At 42.2% G+C, this 16,644-nt stretch overlaps 1 protein-coding gene across 1 annotated transcript in view; it reads left to right on the top strand.

Moving 5' to 3' along the window:
* The window catches only part of LOC143963622 (chloride anion exchanger-like), a 129,012-nt gene extending 116,038 nt beyond the window's left edge, over positions 1 to 12,974 (top strand). The window contains exons 19-21 of the mRNA XM_077473307.1: positions 3,597 to 3,742; positions 10,069 to 10,134; positions 12,493 to 12,974. Coding sequence (XP_077329433.1) covers positions 3,597 to 3,742; positions 10,069 to 10,134; positions 12,493 to 12,516 — 236 coding nt within the window. The 3' untranslated portion in view covers positions 12,517 to 12,974. The remainder of the gene's footprint in view (positions 1 to 3,596; positions 3,743 to 10,068; positions 10,135 to 12,492) is intronic.
* Positions 12,975 to 16,644: the final 3,670 nt, after the last annotated feature.

Below are 16,644 nucleotides of genomic sequence, written 5' to 3'. Positions count from 1 at the left end.
ACAGGGACAACTGACCCATGTGCCCTGTGTAGCTCACGTTTTTAACCTGGTGGTGCAGCGGTTCTTGGGCAGGTACCCCGGCTTACAGGATGTCCTGAAGCAGGCCAGGAAAGTCTGTGTGCATTTCCGCCGATCATTTAATGCCTGTGCTCGGCTGGCTGAGCTCCAAAAGGAGTTGAACCTGCCCAAGAACCGCCTTATATGTGACATGCCCACCAGGTGGAACTCAACGTTGGCCATGCTGCAGCGGCTGCACACGCAGCAGAGGGCCATCAATGAGTACCTGTGCAACTACGGCATCAGGACAGGGTCAGGGGAGCTCAGTTTTTTCTCACCACGCTAGTGGGGCATGATCAGGGACAGCGCCAATTACCCCGGTTACCATATTGTTCCATGATCAGGGATGCATGCACTGTCCTGTCACCGTTTGAGGAGGCCACAAGGATGGTGAGCAGTGACAGTGCATGCATCAGTGACACTGTACCTCTTGTCCACCTCTTGGAGCATACGCTGTGTGGAATAATGGACAGGGCACTTGAGGCAGAACAGAGGCAGGAAGAGGAGGACTTCCTTGCCTCTCAAGGCCCCCTTTATCCAGACAGTGTTCCTGCTGTGCCACCCATCACACAGGAAGAAGATGAGGAGGAGGAAGAGGAGGAATAGGATGATTGTGCTAGCATGGAGGTGGAGGCTGGCACTCAGCATCAGCAGCAGCAGTCTTGTAGGGATGATTTACAGTCCCAAGAAACACGTGGACTTGTACGTGGCTGGGAGGAGGTAGCTGCGGATCATGTTGCCCTTAGTGACCCAGAGGACTCCGGACCGAATACCTCAGCTAACCTAACTGTGAGGACTTATAGTGTTGTGGCACCAGCACCACAACCACCAAAGGTCAATTTTTCTACCACTGTTCAACAATGGCATGTAATTACAATTCTTGATATAATCGTTCACAGCAGGGCGCTCCAGCACCCACCAAGATTCACTTTGAGGGCTTACAATGTTGTGGCAAAACCAACACCTTGTTCCGTCATTTCTGCAGAGCATATAGGGCAGGCCCCTACTTTCAAACATCCAACTTACAAACATCTCCTACTTGCAAACGGAAGGAGACAACAGCAAGTGAGATGAAAAAAGATGGACGACAAAACAAATTATACAGGGGTGATAACCCTTCCCTATGTTTTCCAAAAAGCTTAAAAATAGTTTTTTTGACTTGAGCTACACTTTAAAAATGTACCAGTTGAAAATTACAAACAGATTCAACTTAACACAACAAACCTACACAGTCCCTGTCTTGTTTGCACCGCCTGTATACTGCTGTTCTGAGTATATAGGGCCTGGGGGTCACACGCATTTCCTTTTTTTAATATGGGTACGGGGTTCCCCTTAATATGCGTACAAGACCCAAAGGGGCTGGTAATGGGCAGGGAGGGCTACCCATGCCATTTTTCTCAATGATTTTCAACCATATTGCAGGAACCAGATATAACATTAAAACCGCAAGCAGTTTTCAATGATGTTATTTCTGTTTAATGTCATTTTGTGCAGGGACTGTTCTAAACACGGGAAACACGTGGCACTTCACAGGCATACTACAGACACCCCCCAGGCACCATATTTAAAGGAATATTTCACTTTTTTGTTCACTTTAATCGTTATTAAAATCAGTGCTCCCGCCAAAACGGCCATTTTTAAAAACATTTTAGGCATTGACCCATGTCCCCTGGGGCAGGAGCCAGGTCCCCAAACCCTTTTTAGGACAGTATCTTGCATATTAGCCGTTAAAATTAACACTTTTAATTTCGAACGTTCGAGTCCCATAGACTTCAATGGGGTTCTAAAGTTCGTACGAATTTGGGGTCCGTTCGAAAGTTCTGGTGCGAACCGAACCGGGGGGTGTTCGGCTCATCCCTACTAGCATACTTTAGAGTGGGAATAAAGCAAAAACTCAGCAAAACTAAGAAAAAATAGATGATAACAGATCCTGCTTATAGTGATCCATGAAGGTGTTTAAGGAACTCCAGCTGGCCATCTTGCCGATACCATCTGCTGATACTTTGGCATAAGCTACCCAAGAAGGCAAAAGTGCTCTAGTGGAATGAGCTCATACTCTAGCTGGAGGAGTTAAGCTCTCTTTCAAGTAAGCTTCTGATACCTCTTTGTTTGGAGATGTTAAGACATCACTGTTTTGATGTCTAAGAGTATCTTTCACCACTGAAGAAGAACCTAAAAAGATATCAGAGCTAAATAGACCTCCTTCAACTCTAATAGATTGGAGTGTCATGGAACCTGTACCTGACAACTTAAGCAGTAGGCCCCTCAGCCCTGGAGACTGACATCTGACGTAATAATGTGTCACATACCTGGTGATGGAGCCTGATATACAGAGGATGGCCTCTCTTACAACTCTGACCTGATAGAGCTGATAGGAAGCACCAAGATGCAGAGTCACACGAGTGCCTGGCAGGATCGCTGATCCTGGAGCTGAATCGGAGCACTCGGCCAGGCTGTAGAGGTGTCCGTAGGAATTCCAGAGCAGTGGTAGGCAGGTAGCAGGAGCGAGTAGACAACCGGTCCCCACAGCAGTCATGCAGGTGCAGCAGAAGGGATGGTTGCACCATCGAGTCTAAAGAGAAGGCAGGTACAGGCAGGATGTGTCATACACAAACGGGCACGTCAGGAACAGAGGCTGAAGCGGAAGCAGAATCGGATTATAGGCCGGGTCGTCAACAGACTGGAAGTGGAGTGGCAGAAGGAGCAGGCAGGTGTGGAGTAGAGGACAAGCCGGGGTCGGATGCAGGCAGGAAACTGGCTGAGTTTAAATAGCCTGTTTGGGCAGCAAAAGCTGTCACAGGGTGCGTGTGCACCAATGGCATTCTGACAGGCGCAGAGGTAACAGGTCATCTTCTTCGGGAGCCATCTTAGGTGCTGGCATGCCCTTCCTAACATAATGATCCTTTTTCCAGGGTTAAGAGGCATGCCTGGTGAAAGGTTCTCAGATCACCAACTGGATCTGAAGAAATGCAGCAGTTCCGCTCCGGTGCACTGTGTCTTGCTTCTAGCCGGCCGGCTCCGTCACACCGCTCCACTCTGCAGCATGGACCGGACCCCTCTGATGACTCCGACAGGTGTCTCCGGATCCTTCCTGATCTGGTTACTCAGTCGCTTCAGTACAGATGGGTAGTAGAGTCTGCAATGGCTGCGCTCCACAGTGGCTGTAAGCTGCTCTCTCTGCAGCCCTCCTCGTGGTTCCTTACAGGCAGGCCATGCGTCCAGAAGAGACCTAAGATGGCCACGCGGGGTCCTTTTATAGCCTACTCAGCATTAGTTAATTACTTAAAGCATTAGTAGGCAAAAATATTGGCGCTACACACACATATATATATATATATATATATATATATATATATATATATATATATATATATATATATATATACAGAGAGAGAGGGACTTAGTGTAAAATAAAAACATATTAAATACACAGATGATAAAACAAGGAGCTCATGATTTTAAACCATGCAATTTAAAAAATATAACTGCCATGTGTATTTCACTTGAATTGTAACCAATGATTTATTTTCATCCCTTAGATTCTGTAATGGAAAAGTTAAAACGCAGCTCATTCTTTGATGATGACATTAAAACATCAATGTTTTTTCTCACTGTCCATGATGCTGTCCTATATGTGCTTGAAAAGAAAGGCCTTAAGCATGCTTTAACACATGAGGCCAGCAAGGTAAACCACGTGCTTTATCATCTACGCCGTATAATTGAAATTGATTGTCTTTTAGCTGAAAAATGTGATAAGCCATCAGTATACAGTATATTGACACAATTAACTCCAGTAGGGGCAAAATGTGTGGACACTTTTGGAAATGTTAATGTTCTGCAACTTTGCAAGCTTATAGGAAATTTTATTTTGCACCAAATGCAAATGTTTATATGTCAATTTAAAAACAATTGAATCCTGAATTCAACACAAATAACAAATTGCAAGGGCAAACTGTATGCAGTGCAGAAAAAAGTTATGCAGGAAATACTGCAATCATGCTGAATTTACTGTAATGCACTTATGGTTTCAGTGTACTATCAGTACTTAGTAGGGTAGTCATTATTCTTAAAAACTGCATTACAGCAACGTCTCCTTGAGCCAACAAGTTTTCGAAGCTCTGCCTTCATTATCACATAGTGCCATGAAACAATTATAGCTTCAATTAATTGCATTTTATTTGATGACTCCTCATTCGTACAAAACTTTTCAAACGGTGCCACAAATGTTCTATCAGGTTTAGGTTAGGGCTATTTCCTGGCCAAATTCGAATTTGATATGAAGCACTGTTTGCATAATTTTGCTATGCGGCAGGGAGCTGAATCCTGATAAAATAGAAACAATGTATTGTAGGCAAAGAGATCCCTAAAGGAAGGTAGCAATATTGGTTTCAGGATGTATTTTTTTGCATTCAGCGTGCCGTCAGCCTGTCAATTTCATGAAGGCAGCCAACACTATTTGCTGCCATACATGCCCAAATCATAGCGCTTGTTGGTTACTTTACATTGGTCTCCATGCAGTCAGGATGTACACAGCAAAATTACTTTCCTCAACCTCTCACAAGATTTAATGGAGTTACTGCCACTTGATTGGTCCCCAGAACAAGGACTGTGGTTGGCCAGTAGGGTTTTCACTTAACCACGTGAAGACCATAATCTTTATATGGCTAATAAGTACAGCTTACCATAGAGCCATTCAAGGACCGGAGAGTCTCAGATCAGCTCTCTGGTATAGGATACTGAAATCGACTAGTACTGTTGTCCCCCGGATGTAAACAGTGCCTTTTTTCAATCTTGAAAGCATTTGATCACAATGATCTTGGTGTGATCAAATGCTTTTAATGGTGGAGGAGACATCTGGGGTCTAATAAACCCCAGGTCTCTCCAAAAAGAGTTCCTGTCACTGCCTATTGTTGTCACAAGTGCAATTTCAATTCCTTGTGACAACAATAAAAGTGATTAAAACAAAATTTAAGAAACAGTGTAAAAATAAAATAAATTTTAAAAAATCTGAATGCGCCCCTGTCCTCTCGTGCTCATGCACAAAAGCTAACACAAGAGTTGGTCCCGCACGCATACACAAACGGCGATTGCATCACACATGTGAGGTATTGCCACAGACATCAGAGCAAGAGCAATAATTCTAGCCCCAGACCTCCTCTGTAACTCAATCTGTAAAGGTTTTTAAAGTGTCACATATGGTGATTTTTAAATACAGTACTTTGGTGCCATTTTGCGAGTCTGTGCAATTTTAATGCATGACATGTTAAGTATCTGGTAGTGCCATGCAGTAGATAGAGAAAAGAGAGAGAGAAGGAGAAATAGATTAGAGAGCAGATGAGGGAAATGTAATGAGGAGTGATCAGTCAGTAAGATGGAAACAGGGAGAATGAGATAGGAATGTAGAGATGGACATATATTATAAATACACTGTATCAATGGTCACCTCTTATGTCTAACATATACGTAGGATTTCACCATAAAATATACGTGCTGTGAAACGAAATAGTGGCAGTAACAGTAATCCAAACTTAGTGAGATCTAGGTACTTATATATAATATAACAAAAAAGTGCCAAGTGTCAAACTTTCAGTGTGCCAATATGATAAAACCACACAAAGATATATAGCAGCAAATAAACATAGATTAATTCTCTGTGCAATCTATATAATTCATTGTGCAAAACACTGCAAGCAGCAACAAAATAAAAAAATAAAAAAAATAAAAATAAAAATAAAGCTTCATAAATCATGCAAACACAGGGGTGTAGCAGTCCTTTCTTTCCCTCCATCTGGTGGGTGAATGGGTGTCCCCTTACCTTACAGCTGTAAGGTTACAGCATAATCACAATAGTAATAAGAGTCTCCTTGCGCCCCCAACCATGTTGTCCCAGGGCGGGTATACCTCACAGAGCATAGAAATGAAGTGTATTTTTTCAAAAAAATTTGAGTTAAAAAAATGCTACAAAAATAACATGTGACATTGCAAACCCACCATTTTATTCTCTATGGCCTCCGCTAAAAATATATATAATGTTTGGGGGTTCTAGGTAATTTTCTAGCAAAAAAAGATTTTTACACGTAAGCAAAAAGTGTCAAAGGTTTGGTCTTCACACTGTTTCTTTGTTTATGCTGCATACACACGACCCGATTTTTAGACGGACTAGGTCCGATGGTCTTCCCGATGGACTTTCGGCGTTCATTTTGAACGTGATGATGTAAACGGGACTAAACAAGGAAGGTCAATACCCAGTAGCCAATAGCTGCCCTTGCGTCGTATTTGGTCCATTGGACTAGCACACAGATGAACTGTTTTCTCGATTTTTAGTCTGTCGGATAGATTTGAAACATGTTCTATTTCTAGGTCCGTTGGATTTTTTTTTTATAAAAAGCAGTTGGACTAGCCCACACACGATCGGATTGTCCGACGGACTGATCCTATCGGACCTGATCTGCCGGAAAGTCCGGTCGTGTGTACGCGGCATTAGACTAAAGTCAGCATAACTTTTTTGGTACTGCATGTATTTAAATTATGTTTTTTGGATTGGATTCACAATTAAATTGTCTTTAAATTGACAAGTGAACAATTTGATGCAAAATAACAGTTCCTATAAACCTGCAAAGTTGCAAAACATTAACATTTCTAAGTGTCCATAATTTTTGCCACCATTGTAACTTTTCATCGGATGAAACCCTCATGAAGTGGTCAATTAATGGAGCAGCTATGTGGTTTTTTTTCCCCGGGGTATAATGTAACCCCATGGACATACCTTTTCATCTTCTCCTCTTTCTTTAGGCTTAGGCTGGGTTCACACTTAGTGCAGATGTGGCTCACAGCAGGGGGTCCGGTTTTGTCCCTGTTCTCCGTTTCAGGGGGGAATCGGACCCAAATTTTTGCCTGAATTTGGACCTGAAATGGAATTAAAAATGCACAGGACCCCTGTGCAATGCGCTCCGCCGTCGCTCCAGAGATATGTGAACCTGCTCCATAGAGAACTGGGCACACTCTTCTGCCATGTGAATTGGATACAGGGCAACCTGCTTCCAATTCATACTAGTGTGAATACAGCCTTAATATTTGTATATTCTCTATCATCATTGGGAGCCTGTTTCACTTCATCCTCAAGCCTGGTACTGTACATAGTAAAGCTGCATGCATACTAGCATTTTTTATAAGCTCAAAAATTCTAAAAAAATATATTGGATGAAAAATGTTGATAATAGCATTTTTTGTGCTGGTTTGTGGTAGTGTTTTAATAGCTTTTAACAGCGTCTAGGAGCATTAGCTTTTTTTATTTGTGTTTTTACAGTATATGAAGAATAGAAAAACGCTCAACAAAATGCTGTTACATTTAGTGTTTTTTTTCTGCTGGGAAAATGCTCCCAAAAACTCTACAAAAACAATTTTGTTTCTGCTCTTAAACGCTGAAGCTTAAACGCTTCCAGAATAAAATCACATGCATGAACACATAGGATAACATTATTAAATTCTAGGATGCTTATAATAGCTTCTAGGAGCTTAAAAAAACGCTAGCATGCAATGAGCCTTACAGTATACTGGGGCGTGTCCTGGTCAAGAGTTCAGGCTGAAGGGGGAAAACATGGCTCTACTATGGGGTTTTACTGCCCCCCCAAACCACAAATGTAAACAAGCCCTTACTGTCCTGAGCCCCCATAATAGTTGCCTGCCATAGTTTTAGACGCTATTATGCCCAGTTCAGTATTGCTTGTGTAAGGCACACTGACATTAAATATTTATTACATGAGAGAGGAGCATCCACTTTCAGAGCAATACAGAGACTTTCTTCTCTACAGATCCTACTAGCAGGGATAAGAGGTGGCCTGCAGTTACTATCACTCTGCCTGGGACTGCAGCCAGCACTACAAAGGGGGTATTGGCTTATGCAGCTGCTCGCTGCTCCCTCCACAGCCAGTGTTAGCTCAGCTGCAATAAAGATATGGTTCCATTGCTTATATAGCACTGATTGCACTGTGTTAGATGCTCTGCACAATCCACCAGTCACCTGGCCATGATCAATGGGTTGCCGACCCCCAACCTAATTTGGAACATATTGGAATCACTATTGTGACCCTTGTAACCCCAAGCTACACCCATGTGTGTGACCCAGAGCAGAAAGTTGTCAAATGGGCATGTGCTATTACAATGACTTGGGGGGGGGGGGGGGGTTTAACTGTGCGTATATAAATGGGGCTATAACAAACCCTTAAAGAGGAAGTAAAAAAATAAATAAAAACACATCCTGCAAGATAAAGGCATAATGAGCTAGTATGCACTTACCCCATGCATGCACGCAGGAGCCGCCGCAAACGGCACAGTACAACTGAAGTAACGGCACATACGTGCCATTGCTTCAGTTTGCTTAAATGAGCATGTTCTGCATGACGTCGGTACATGCAAATACAGGTATACCCCACTTTTAAGTACACAATGGGGTTTATTTACTAAGGCTAGAAAGTGCAAAATCAGACTCACTTCTGCATAGAAACCAATGAGCTTCTAACCCCAGCTTGTTCAATTAAGCTTTGGTAATAAAACCTGGAAGCTCATCGATTGCTATGCAGAAATTAGCCTGATTTTGCACTTCCTAGCTTTAGTAAATAAACCCCGTTGTGTACTTAAAAGTGGGGTATGCCTGTACAGTGGTATCTCCTAAACTGTGCAGGTTTAGGAGATATTCAGTGCAGCTACAGGCAAGCCTAATTATAGGCTTGCCTGTTGTTTAAAGTGATTGTAAAGGGTTTACAACCACTTTAAGGGTCTATTTATAAAACACGTTTTGGAAAAATGGCACATACTGGCAGGCGGGACAAATTTCCCCCATACTTTTCTGTAATAGATTCAATTATGAGTCTTTAAATCCTATTATTTTGAGCTCCATCTAGAGGACAAAATGTATATTTTCTCATTTAGGTGGTTCAGGAAACTATACCCCATTTTGGGTACTTGGTGGAGCTGACAATCTTAGAAATTATTCTAATTGTAGAAAATATTGGGAAATCCATCCAGTTTGCATGACTGCGTGTGATATTCAGCCAATAAATGTTTTTATAAATAGACCCCCAAAAGTATAATTTTTGATGGAAGTTGCACTTTAATGCATCTGATGGGTATAGTTGAGAAAAATCAGGTCTGTTGGCTCTTAAAATGATGCTGCTGAATTTGGTTCTGTCAGCAAGGGAATGTCTGTCACTTGTAGCAAAGTCAAGGATGTTACATTGCAGATTCAAGATTGTGCAACAAAATACCAATAAAGTGGGCCTTCCATGGCAAATGAAATATCCTGCACCCCAACACAAAAAAACTCACCTCTACCCTGGGTTCCAGAGGTGATGTCACTGTGCCTTCTGGCAAAGCTGGGAGCTCAAAATTTCATTATAATACACTCCTTCAAGGAGATGGATTGCACTTTTGCGGTATTTTGATATCCTAGCCCTGCCTGGAGATGTTGTTACATGCCCGTTTATTCTGTGTTTTAGTGCATTGGGAGCCCATAGATGTAAATGGCAACACATCAAAATACATAGAACATGCATTTTGATGCATCAGCAACAGCTATTAATAAGCTTCGCTCAATGGCTGTTAATTCTTTCCACTCCAAATCCTAAATTTGAAAAAACATTGCAAACACACGTCGACCTGTGTTAGCTAGCATCAATAATGTCAATGCTCAAAAGAAACACATGTTGATGCATGACAACAGACTTTCCTAACTCTACGAAAAAGAAGCACCTCTTTATACACACATTGATCTAAAGGGGCCCTTAAATTGAACCCGCCATCACTGACTTGTTTTTTAAAAGTTCAGTATCAAAGACTTGGCCTGGATCAGGTATTCAAATCAGGAGTTTAGATTTTTCAGACTAAGCTGGCTGCATGCTTGTTCCAGGTCAATGACTTCCTAGGAAGTGAAATTCCCAAATTTCTATCTTCATGAACTCCTAGGTGTTATACAATTTGATGTCTTATTTTTATAATTTTGTGTCTTTAACACAGGAAAATGTTAGCTCTTTCTTTGCGAATGGATTTGCAAATGGAAACGCCTACAGTGAAGTCTTTAATGTAAGTATTCATACATAAGCATTCATTAAAGCTGAAGTTTAAAAAAAATTAAAATCTACACAGCTTTAGTCACATTACTTACCTATTATGAAGAATGTCCCATGTAGTGCGGAGAGCTGGATTCAGGCGAAATCTTCCCTGCAGGAATGCCTGTCCCCTTCTTGTCTCTGAACTTAAATTCTTCCAATGGTTAACAGCTTTAGGTCCTCAGGCAGGCTTTGGCAGGTTCATAATTTTAAATTCTACACCTAAAGCAGGGGTATTATTCAACTTAGTCAAAGCTGCACAGTTTGTTTTATTTACAGATGCCCCTTACTTGCATTAGCAGTTTTATGGTAAAGGTGAACTATCCCTTTAAGTATTGCGAACTTAAGAAGATGTAAAGAGTTTAATGTCCATAGTCTAGGCACAGGTGCACTTTGAGTATCACAGTACATAATTAATGTGTTTCGTGTATAGTCCAATTATCTTGTTAACTGGATTTTTTTATTTTACCTGATAAGCAGCCTGTTAATGTAAAGCATACTACTCCCCCACTCAGAAGTGGAAAGGGGTAAAGAGCCAAAGTCCCTCATTCAAACTTTTTAGGCAATGAACAAAAGTATGATAAAACTAATATTTTATTAACAACAAGTTACAATGGACAGGTCATTAGGAAAAGAGTTAAAAACATTCAGAACACATTGATGGTCAAAAGTTTCTAATTTAAACAGAAAAATGCCACCAAATAGATAGTAGTGAGCCCCTGTGCGTCAACAGGGACACTCAGGGGCTGACTACCATTTATTTGATGCCATTTTTCTGTTTGAATTAAACGCTTTTGACCATCAATGTGTACTGAATATTTTCAACTCTTTTCCTAATGACCTTTCTTTTGTAACTTTTTGTTAATAGAATAAATATTTTATCATGCTTTTGTCCATTGCCTGAAAAGTCCGAACAAGGGCCTTTGGCTCTTTACCCCTTTCCCCTTCTGAGTTAACAATATACGGATGTTGCCTTAGGAGTGTTGTTTCAACCATTTACTCCCCCAGTCAGTCTTTACTCCACTGCCTTTGTTTTGTTGGGACATCAAAGTGGTCTAACCCTTCAGAAGGTCAGCATGTGAATTTTTCTTGTTCCCCCTCTAAGTCCAAAAATTTGTAGGGATACCAAGCTTCCAAAATGTTCAGATTTATCCCTATATCTATATAAACATATCAGTTAAAGAGTAAGTCATTCCATTCAGTGACCAGTTTTGCTGTGAGGGTAGAAATATGTATGCTGTCGTACCTGACATGCTTTAAAAATTCAGCTTCTGACGCTTACATCCTGATCCTGACTTTGCTAGTTAGTGAGTCACTTTTCTGATATAAGCATGCAGCAAATATTGCCTGAAAAGTCTGCATGTTTATTCCAGATCCAGGGCTTGCTAGGTAGTAAATCTTAGATACAAAACCACAGTCCTGGGGCCAACAACTTTAAAGTGGTAGTAAAGCCCGCTTGTTGATTTTTACCTATAACAACGCTTACCTGTAGGTAAAATAAATATCTCTTAAACGTGCACCATTTAGGAGATCTTCACCATGGATGCAGCCAGTTACATCACTGGCGCATGCATTCTGAAGGTCTGGGATACCTTGGGGCCCGCACGCAACCAAGGGCTCCCGCACTCATGCGCAGGAGTGATGTCATTGCGGCTCCAGCCAATCACATAGCCAGAGCGTGCAATCCTGGAAGAAAGACCAGGGGAAAATGAAATAGTTTTCACTGCAAGGTAAGTATTTCATAATGTGCTAGTATGCGATGCATATTAGCACATTATGCAGTTGCCTTACAGGTGTTTAGATTTTTGTTTTTTTTAATCAGTCACGGTTTACTACCACTTTAAGATAATTTATCACTGCAATGTTTCTGTCCCCAGAGGTTTTCTTTAAAGTGGTTCTAAAGCCTCAAGGTTTTTTTCCTTAATGCATTCTATGCATTAAGGAAAAAAAAATTCTGTGCTGCAGGAGCCCCCCTTATTCTTACTTGAGCCCAATCCGATCCAGTGATGTGCACTTGAGCAGCGGCTCTTGCCATTGGCTCCTGCTGATGTCAAGCAAATGCTGTGATGAGGGAGTGGGGGATGGGGCCGTGTCACCCCGAAAGTGTGTCAATAGACACGGACTGAATGGCTCGGGAGCGAGCATGCACTGGTGCACCCAGAGAAAGTGGCTTTCGCTAAGGGCACATGACGAAGAGGAAGGGCCCAGAGCACCAGCGGGGGACCCCAGAAAAGGAGTATCGATGCTGCTCTGTTTATTGTAGTTTTTTGGTATTTATAATGTCATTATCTTAGTTACAGTTCTGTATCTTATAGTAGTGTTTGCTTTTCAGGTGCCAAATGAAACTAAATTCTAAAAAGGTGAATTCTGTATGGTACTTTTCATTGAATGGCTGACCCAAAACTTGACATTCTACACACAGGAAGAGGATGTGAAGAAAATTAAGACTTTTCCATGACTGAAGGCTGTTAGGGGAAAAATTAAGACAAACAAAATGTTTAGCCTGTAAATGCAGTTTATTTTACAACATTATAAAATTAATTATTTGATTTTTTTTAAATATATATTTTTTCAAAAAGAAGGAACCGTTGCTTTTAAATATAACACATCTGAGCAATATATAGAATTTGTTATTTTTTAACCATTTATAATATATGTATTTATTTTTATTAAGGTTGTGTAAATATAAAATTTAATGCTACCATATAGAGAACAGATAAATGACAACATTGAAGACCTTTCCTAAAATCAAGATGTCTAAATGTTCAACATATATCTTACTGATGATTTACTAAAGGAGCTGTTTAAATATAACTTGTGTGAATGTTTACTTTCATTATTCAGTCATAGGAAAAGCAAATTCCTGTTTTCTCGTTTCCTTATTTCATCTGCATGTAACTAGAAATGAAACTGAAAATTGACTAAATGTATTTGGACAGATTTACAAAAAAATAGTTGAGAATCTTCACACAAAAAGGTGAGTAAATATTCACTTCAATTATCCAGTCATTATGTGCTGAGGTGACAAAGAAAGAAATTTGTTTTTATATAACTGGATAATTGAATATTGACACAATTTCTTATGTGAAGATTCTCAATTAATTTAGTAAATCAGCCCAATTATAGCAGATGGCCAGATTGTGTCAATTAGGGCTAAGCTACATGGGTGATTTTATTTTCTTTTAAAAATGTTATCAAATTTTATCAAATTGTGTGTAGTCACCTGAAAGGGCCAGAGATTTTAAGTGCCGTAGTTATCTAACATGTACAGACGTATAACACGCACATTCATTTTAAGAGGGACGTTTCAGGAAAAAAACTTAAATTTTAAATAAGGAACTTTGAAACAAAATAAGGATCAGTGCCCATCTGCAGCCTCGCCATTGCCATCAATACAGCCTGATCAATGCCCATCTGCAGCCTCACAAGTGCCATCAATGCAGCCACATCAGTCCACATCAAGGCAGCAGCCTCGCCGTTGCCATCAATGCAGCAGCCTCGCCGTTGCCTTCAATGCAGCAGCCTCGCCGTTGCCTTCAATGCAGCAGCCTCGCCGTTGCCTTCAATGCAGCAGCCTCGCCGTTGCCTTCAATGCAGCAGCCTCGCCGTTGCCTTCAATGCAGCAGCCTCGCCGTTGCCCTCAATGCAGCAGCCTCGCCGTTGCCCTCAATGCAGCAGCCTCGCCGTTGCCTTCAATGCAGCAGCCTCGCCGTTGCCTTCAATGCAGCAGCCTCGCCGTTGCCTTCAATGCAGCAGCCTCGCCGTTGCCATCAATGCAGCAGCCTCGTCGTTGCCTTCAATGCAGCAGCCTCGCCGTTGCCTTCAATGCAGCAGCCTCAACGTTGCCATCAATGCAGCAGCCTCGTCGTTGCCTTCAATGCAGCAGCCTCACCGTTGCCATCAGTACAGCCCATCTGCAGCCTAGAGGGGATAGGGAGGGGGGCGGTACAAGCGCAGACAGATTAAAAACTGTGAGAATCTCCTATGATAGACAGAACAGTGGTCCAATGGCAGCCCAGGAGATGGAACTTCCTTTTACAGAGGCCGCCAAGTAAACAGGAGATTCCCACTATATGTAATCATCCCACCCCCCTCCCGGTCCCCTCAGAGGCAGCTAAAATTGAAGTATTGGCTTATAACACACACAAGCTATTTGTACCCAATTTTCATGGTGAAACAGTGAATGTTATATGCCAATAAATACAGTAGCTTATTCCTGCTATTAAAATCACTAGAGATTAGTCACAAGGTGTAGCAAGTGAATCTAAATAGACTAGATGGAAATAATGGCTCCCTTTGGCATAAGCTATATGAGTAGCACGTAGGAGCATCTTGTAGGGATCAATGAATAGAGCATTGTGCAATCACACAAGATTGATTACTACTACATGCTAAAGTGATTATTAACCTCTAGCAATTTAAGTACACTTACAGTACTAAGCTACTAAAAATCTCCTGTTTAGCTCTAGCTCAGTGGTTGTCAGCTTACAAGGTATAGGGGTTCTGGATATTTACAAAGAGCCAAATGTAATATTTATATGTAATGTTAAAGAAAGCTGTGAAGATGGAATAATTACTAGAGATAATGGGCAGAGACTAAGGGCATATTACACTAAATCTGATGGAGGCCCCTTTACAAATCAGTGCTTCCAGTACTAACTTCTGGGACTTGAGCAGGGGCAGCCCATCTATTAGTGGTGCACCGGCACAGCACCCTCTATCACACCACCCCCTATATGTAGAATGTTCAGGCATCCGGACCCTTTTCGGACGCTGCAGCTGCGGAGGTGTTTTTTGAAGCACTTCGAAAAAGGTGTACTCAGAGCATAGAGCATTGCACTTTGAGCCCACCCAGGTGTGTTAGAAAAGCAAATTAATATTCGCTTTTCTAACACTAAACTGCCTCTCTGCCAATTAGGAAGTGCGGGTCTAATACCCGTCATCTAATTGGCTGAATGCACAGGCAATCCTATTGGACGCCTAGCAGAAGGGAAGAAAAGATGCACGAGAAGCATGGAGGACACAGGAGCCATCGCCTGACCTGCTGCCCGTCCCACAGCTCACTGCCTTCACCCGCTGCCTGACCCGTCACCACGATGAGGTAAGTGCTGGTCAGACAGTGAGCAGGCGATCGGGGGGGGGGGTCACAGTGAGGCTACATTTGATGGGTCACAGTGGCTGAATTTGATGGGCACAGTGGCTGCATTTGATGGGCACAGTGGCTGCATATGATGGGCACAGTGGTTGCATTTGAAGGGCACAGTGGCTGCATTTTATGGGGCACAATGTCTGAATTTGATGGGGCACAGTAGCTGCATTTAATGGGCACAGGGGTTGCGTTTTATGGCACAGTGGCTGCATTTAATGGGCACACTGAGGTCGCAATTGGGCCCCCCAAAAAGTTTGGAGCACCAGCCACCACTGGGCTTGAGAACCGCCCTTCAAAAACCAAAGGGATGTTGGTGTTTTTATTGGAATATGTTTGTTGCTTTGAAGGTCAATTATATTGTGCTTTATACAAATAGTGCAATGTCAAATAACACAAATAAAAAAATAAAGATGGGGGTAGGGGGTGAACACTGGGTGCAAAAGTCTGATACAAGTATATGACATGCACTGGGATAGGCCAGGTATGGGGTACCAATAACTAACCAACTATCACAGAGGGACACAAAGTAAAGAAATTTAGTGAGAGGAGAAGATAAATGTATGTTGTATACAGGGGGTCCCCGGGTTACGAGCCTGTTAGGGACTGTCCTCCTGTTTGTAATTTGGAAATGTTCGTAAGTCAGACACGCATGCGCAGAATGACAATTACGGACATTTTCAATGTTTTCCGTCATTTTCAGAGGCTCTGTCTGGCCGCGCATGCGCAGAACGACCAATGTCCGCAGAAAATGGCAGAGGGTCCCCGCAGCGCCCGGTTCGTAAGTAGGAGATGTTCGTAGGTCAGGCATTCGTAATTCGGGGACCCCCTGTACATGAGATTGTAAGGACATCACAATTTAAACTTACAACCTCAATGTCTTGGAGTGGAGTCTCCATATACAATGGGGGCAATTTCTGAAAACTGGAGCGTTTAGCTCTGCATAGAAGCCAATCAGCTTTCAGGTTTTATTGTCAAAGCCTAATAAAATCTGGTGCAGCTGTGCATGGTAACCAATCAGCTTCTAGCTTCAGCTTGTTCAGAGTTCTCAAGTTTTAGGAAATCTCCCAATTACAATTCAGCAATGTGTACAAGGGCATTAGCTCTCTGGAGACTCTCCCTCCTCATTGGCTGAGACCAGCAGGAGCCATTGGCTCTCACTGCAGTCAATTATAGCCAGTGAGCCAATGATGAGAGAGAGGAGGCGATGCTGAGCCACGGCTCTGTGTGTGAATGGACATGTAGAGCAGTGGCTTAGGAGCTCGCCTGCTTGGCAGGAGGGGGAGCCAGGAGCATGGACAGGGGACCTGAGAAGTGGAAGAATGGGGCTGCTCTGAG

This window comes from Lithobates pipiens, unplaced genomic scaffold, assembly GCF_037356315.1.
Source record: "Lithobates pipiens isolate NorthernLeopardFrog02 unplaced genomic scaffold, aLitPip1_a1.2 Scaffold_8, whole genome shotgun sequence".
Taxonomy (NCBI): Eukaryota; Metazoa; Chordata; class Amphibia; order Anura; family Ranidae; genus Lithobates; species Lithobates pipiens.
The sequence above is the reverse complement of the archived record's forward strand: the minus strand, read 5'-3'. Positions and strand labels throughout refer to the sequence as shown.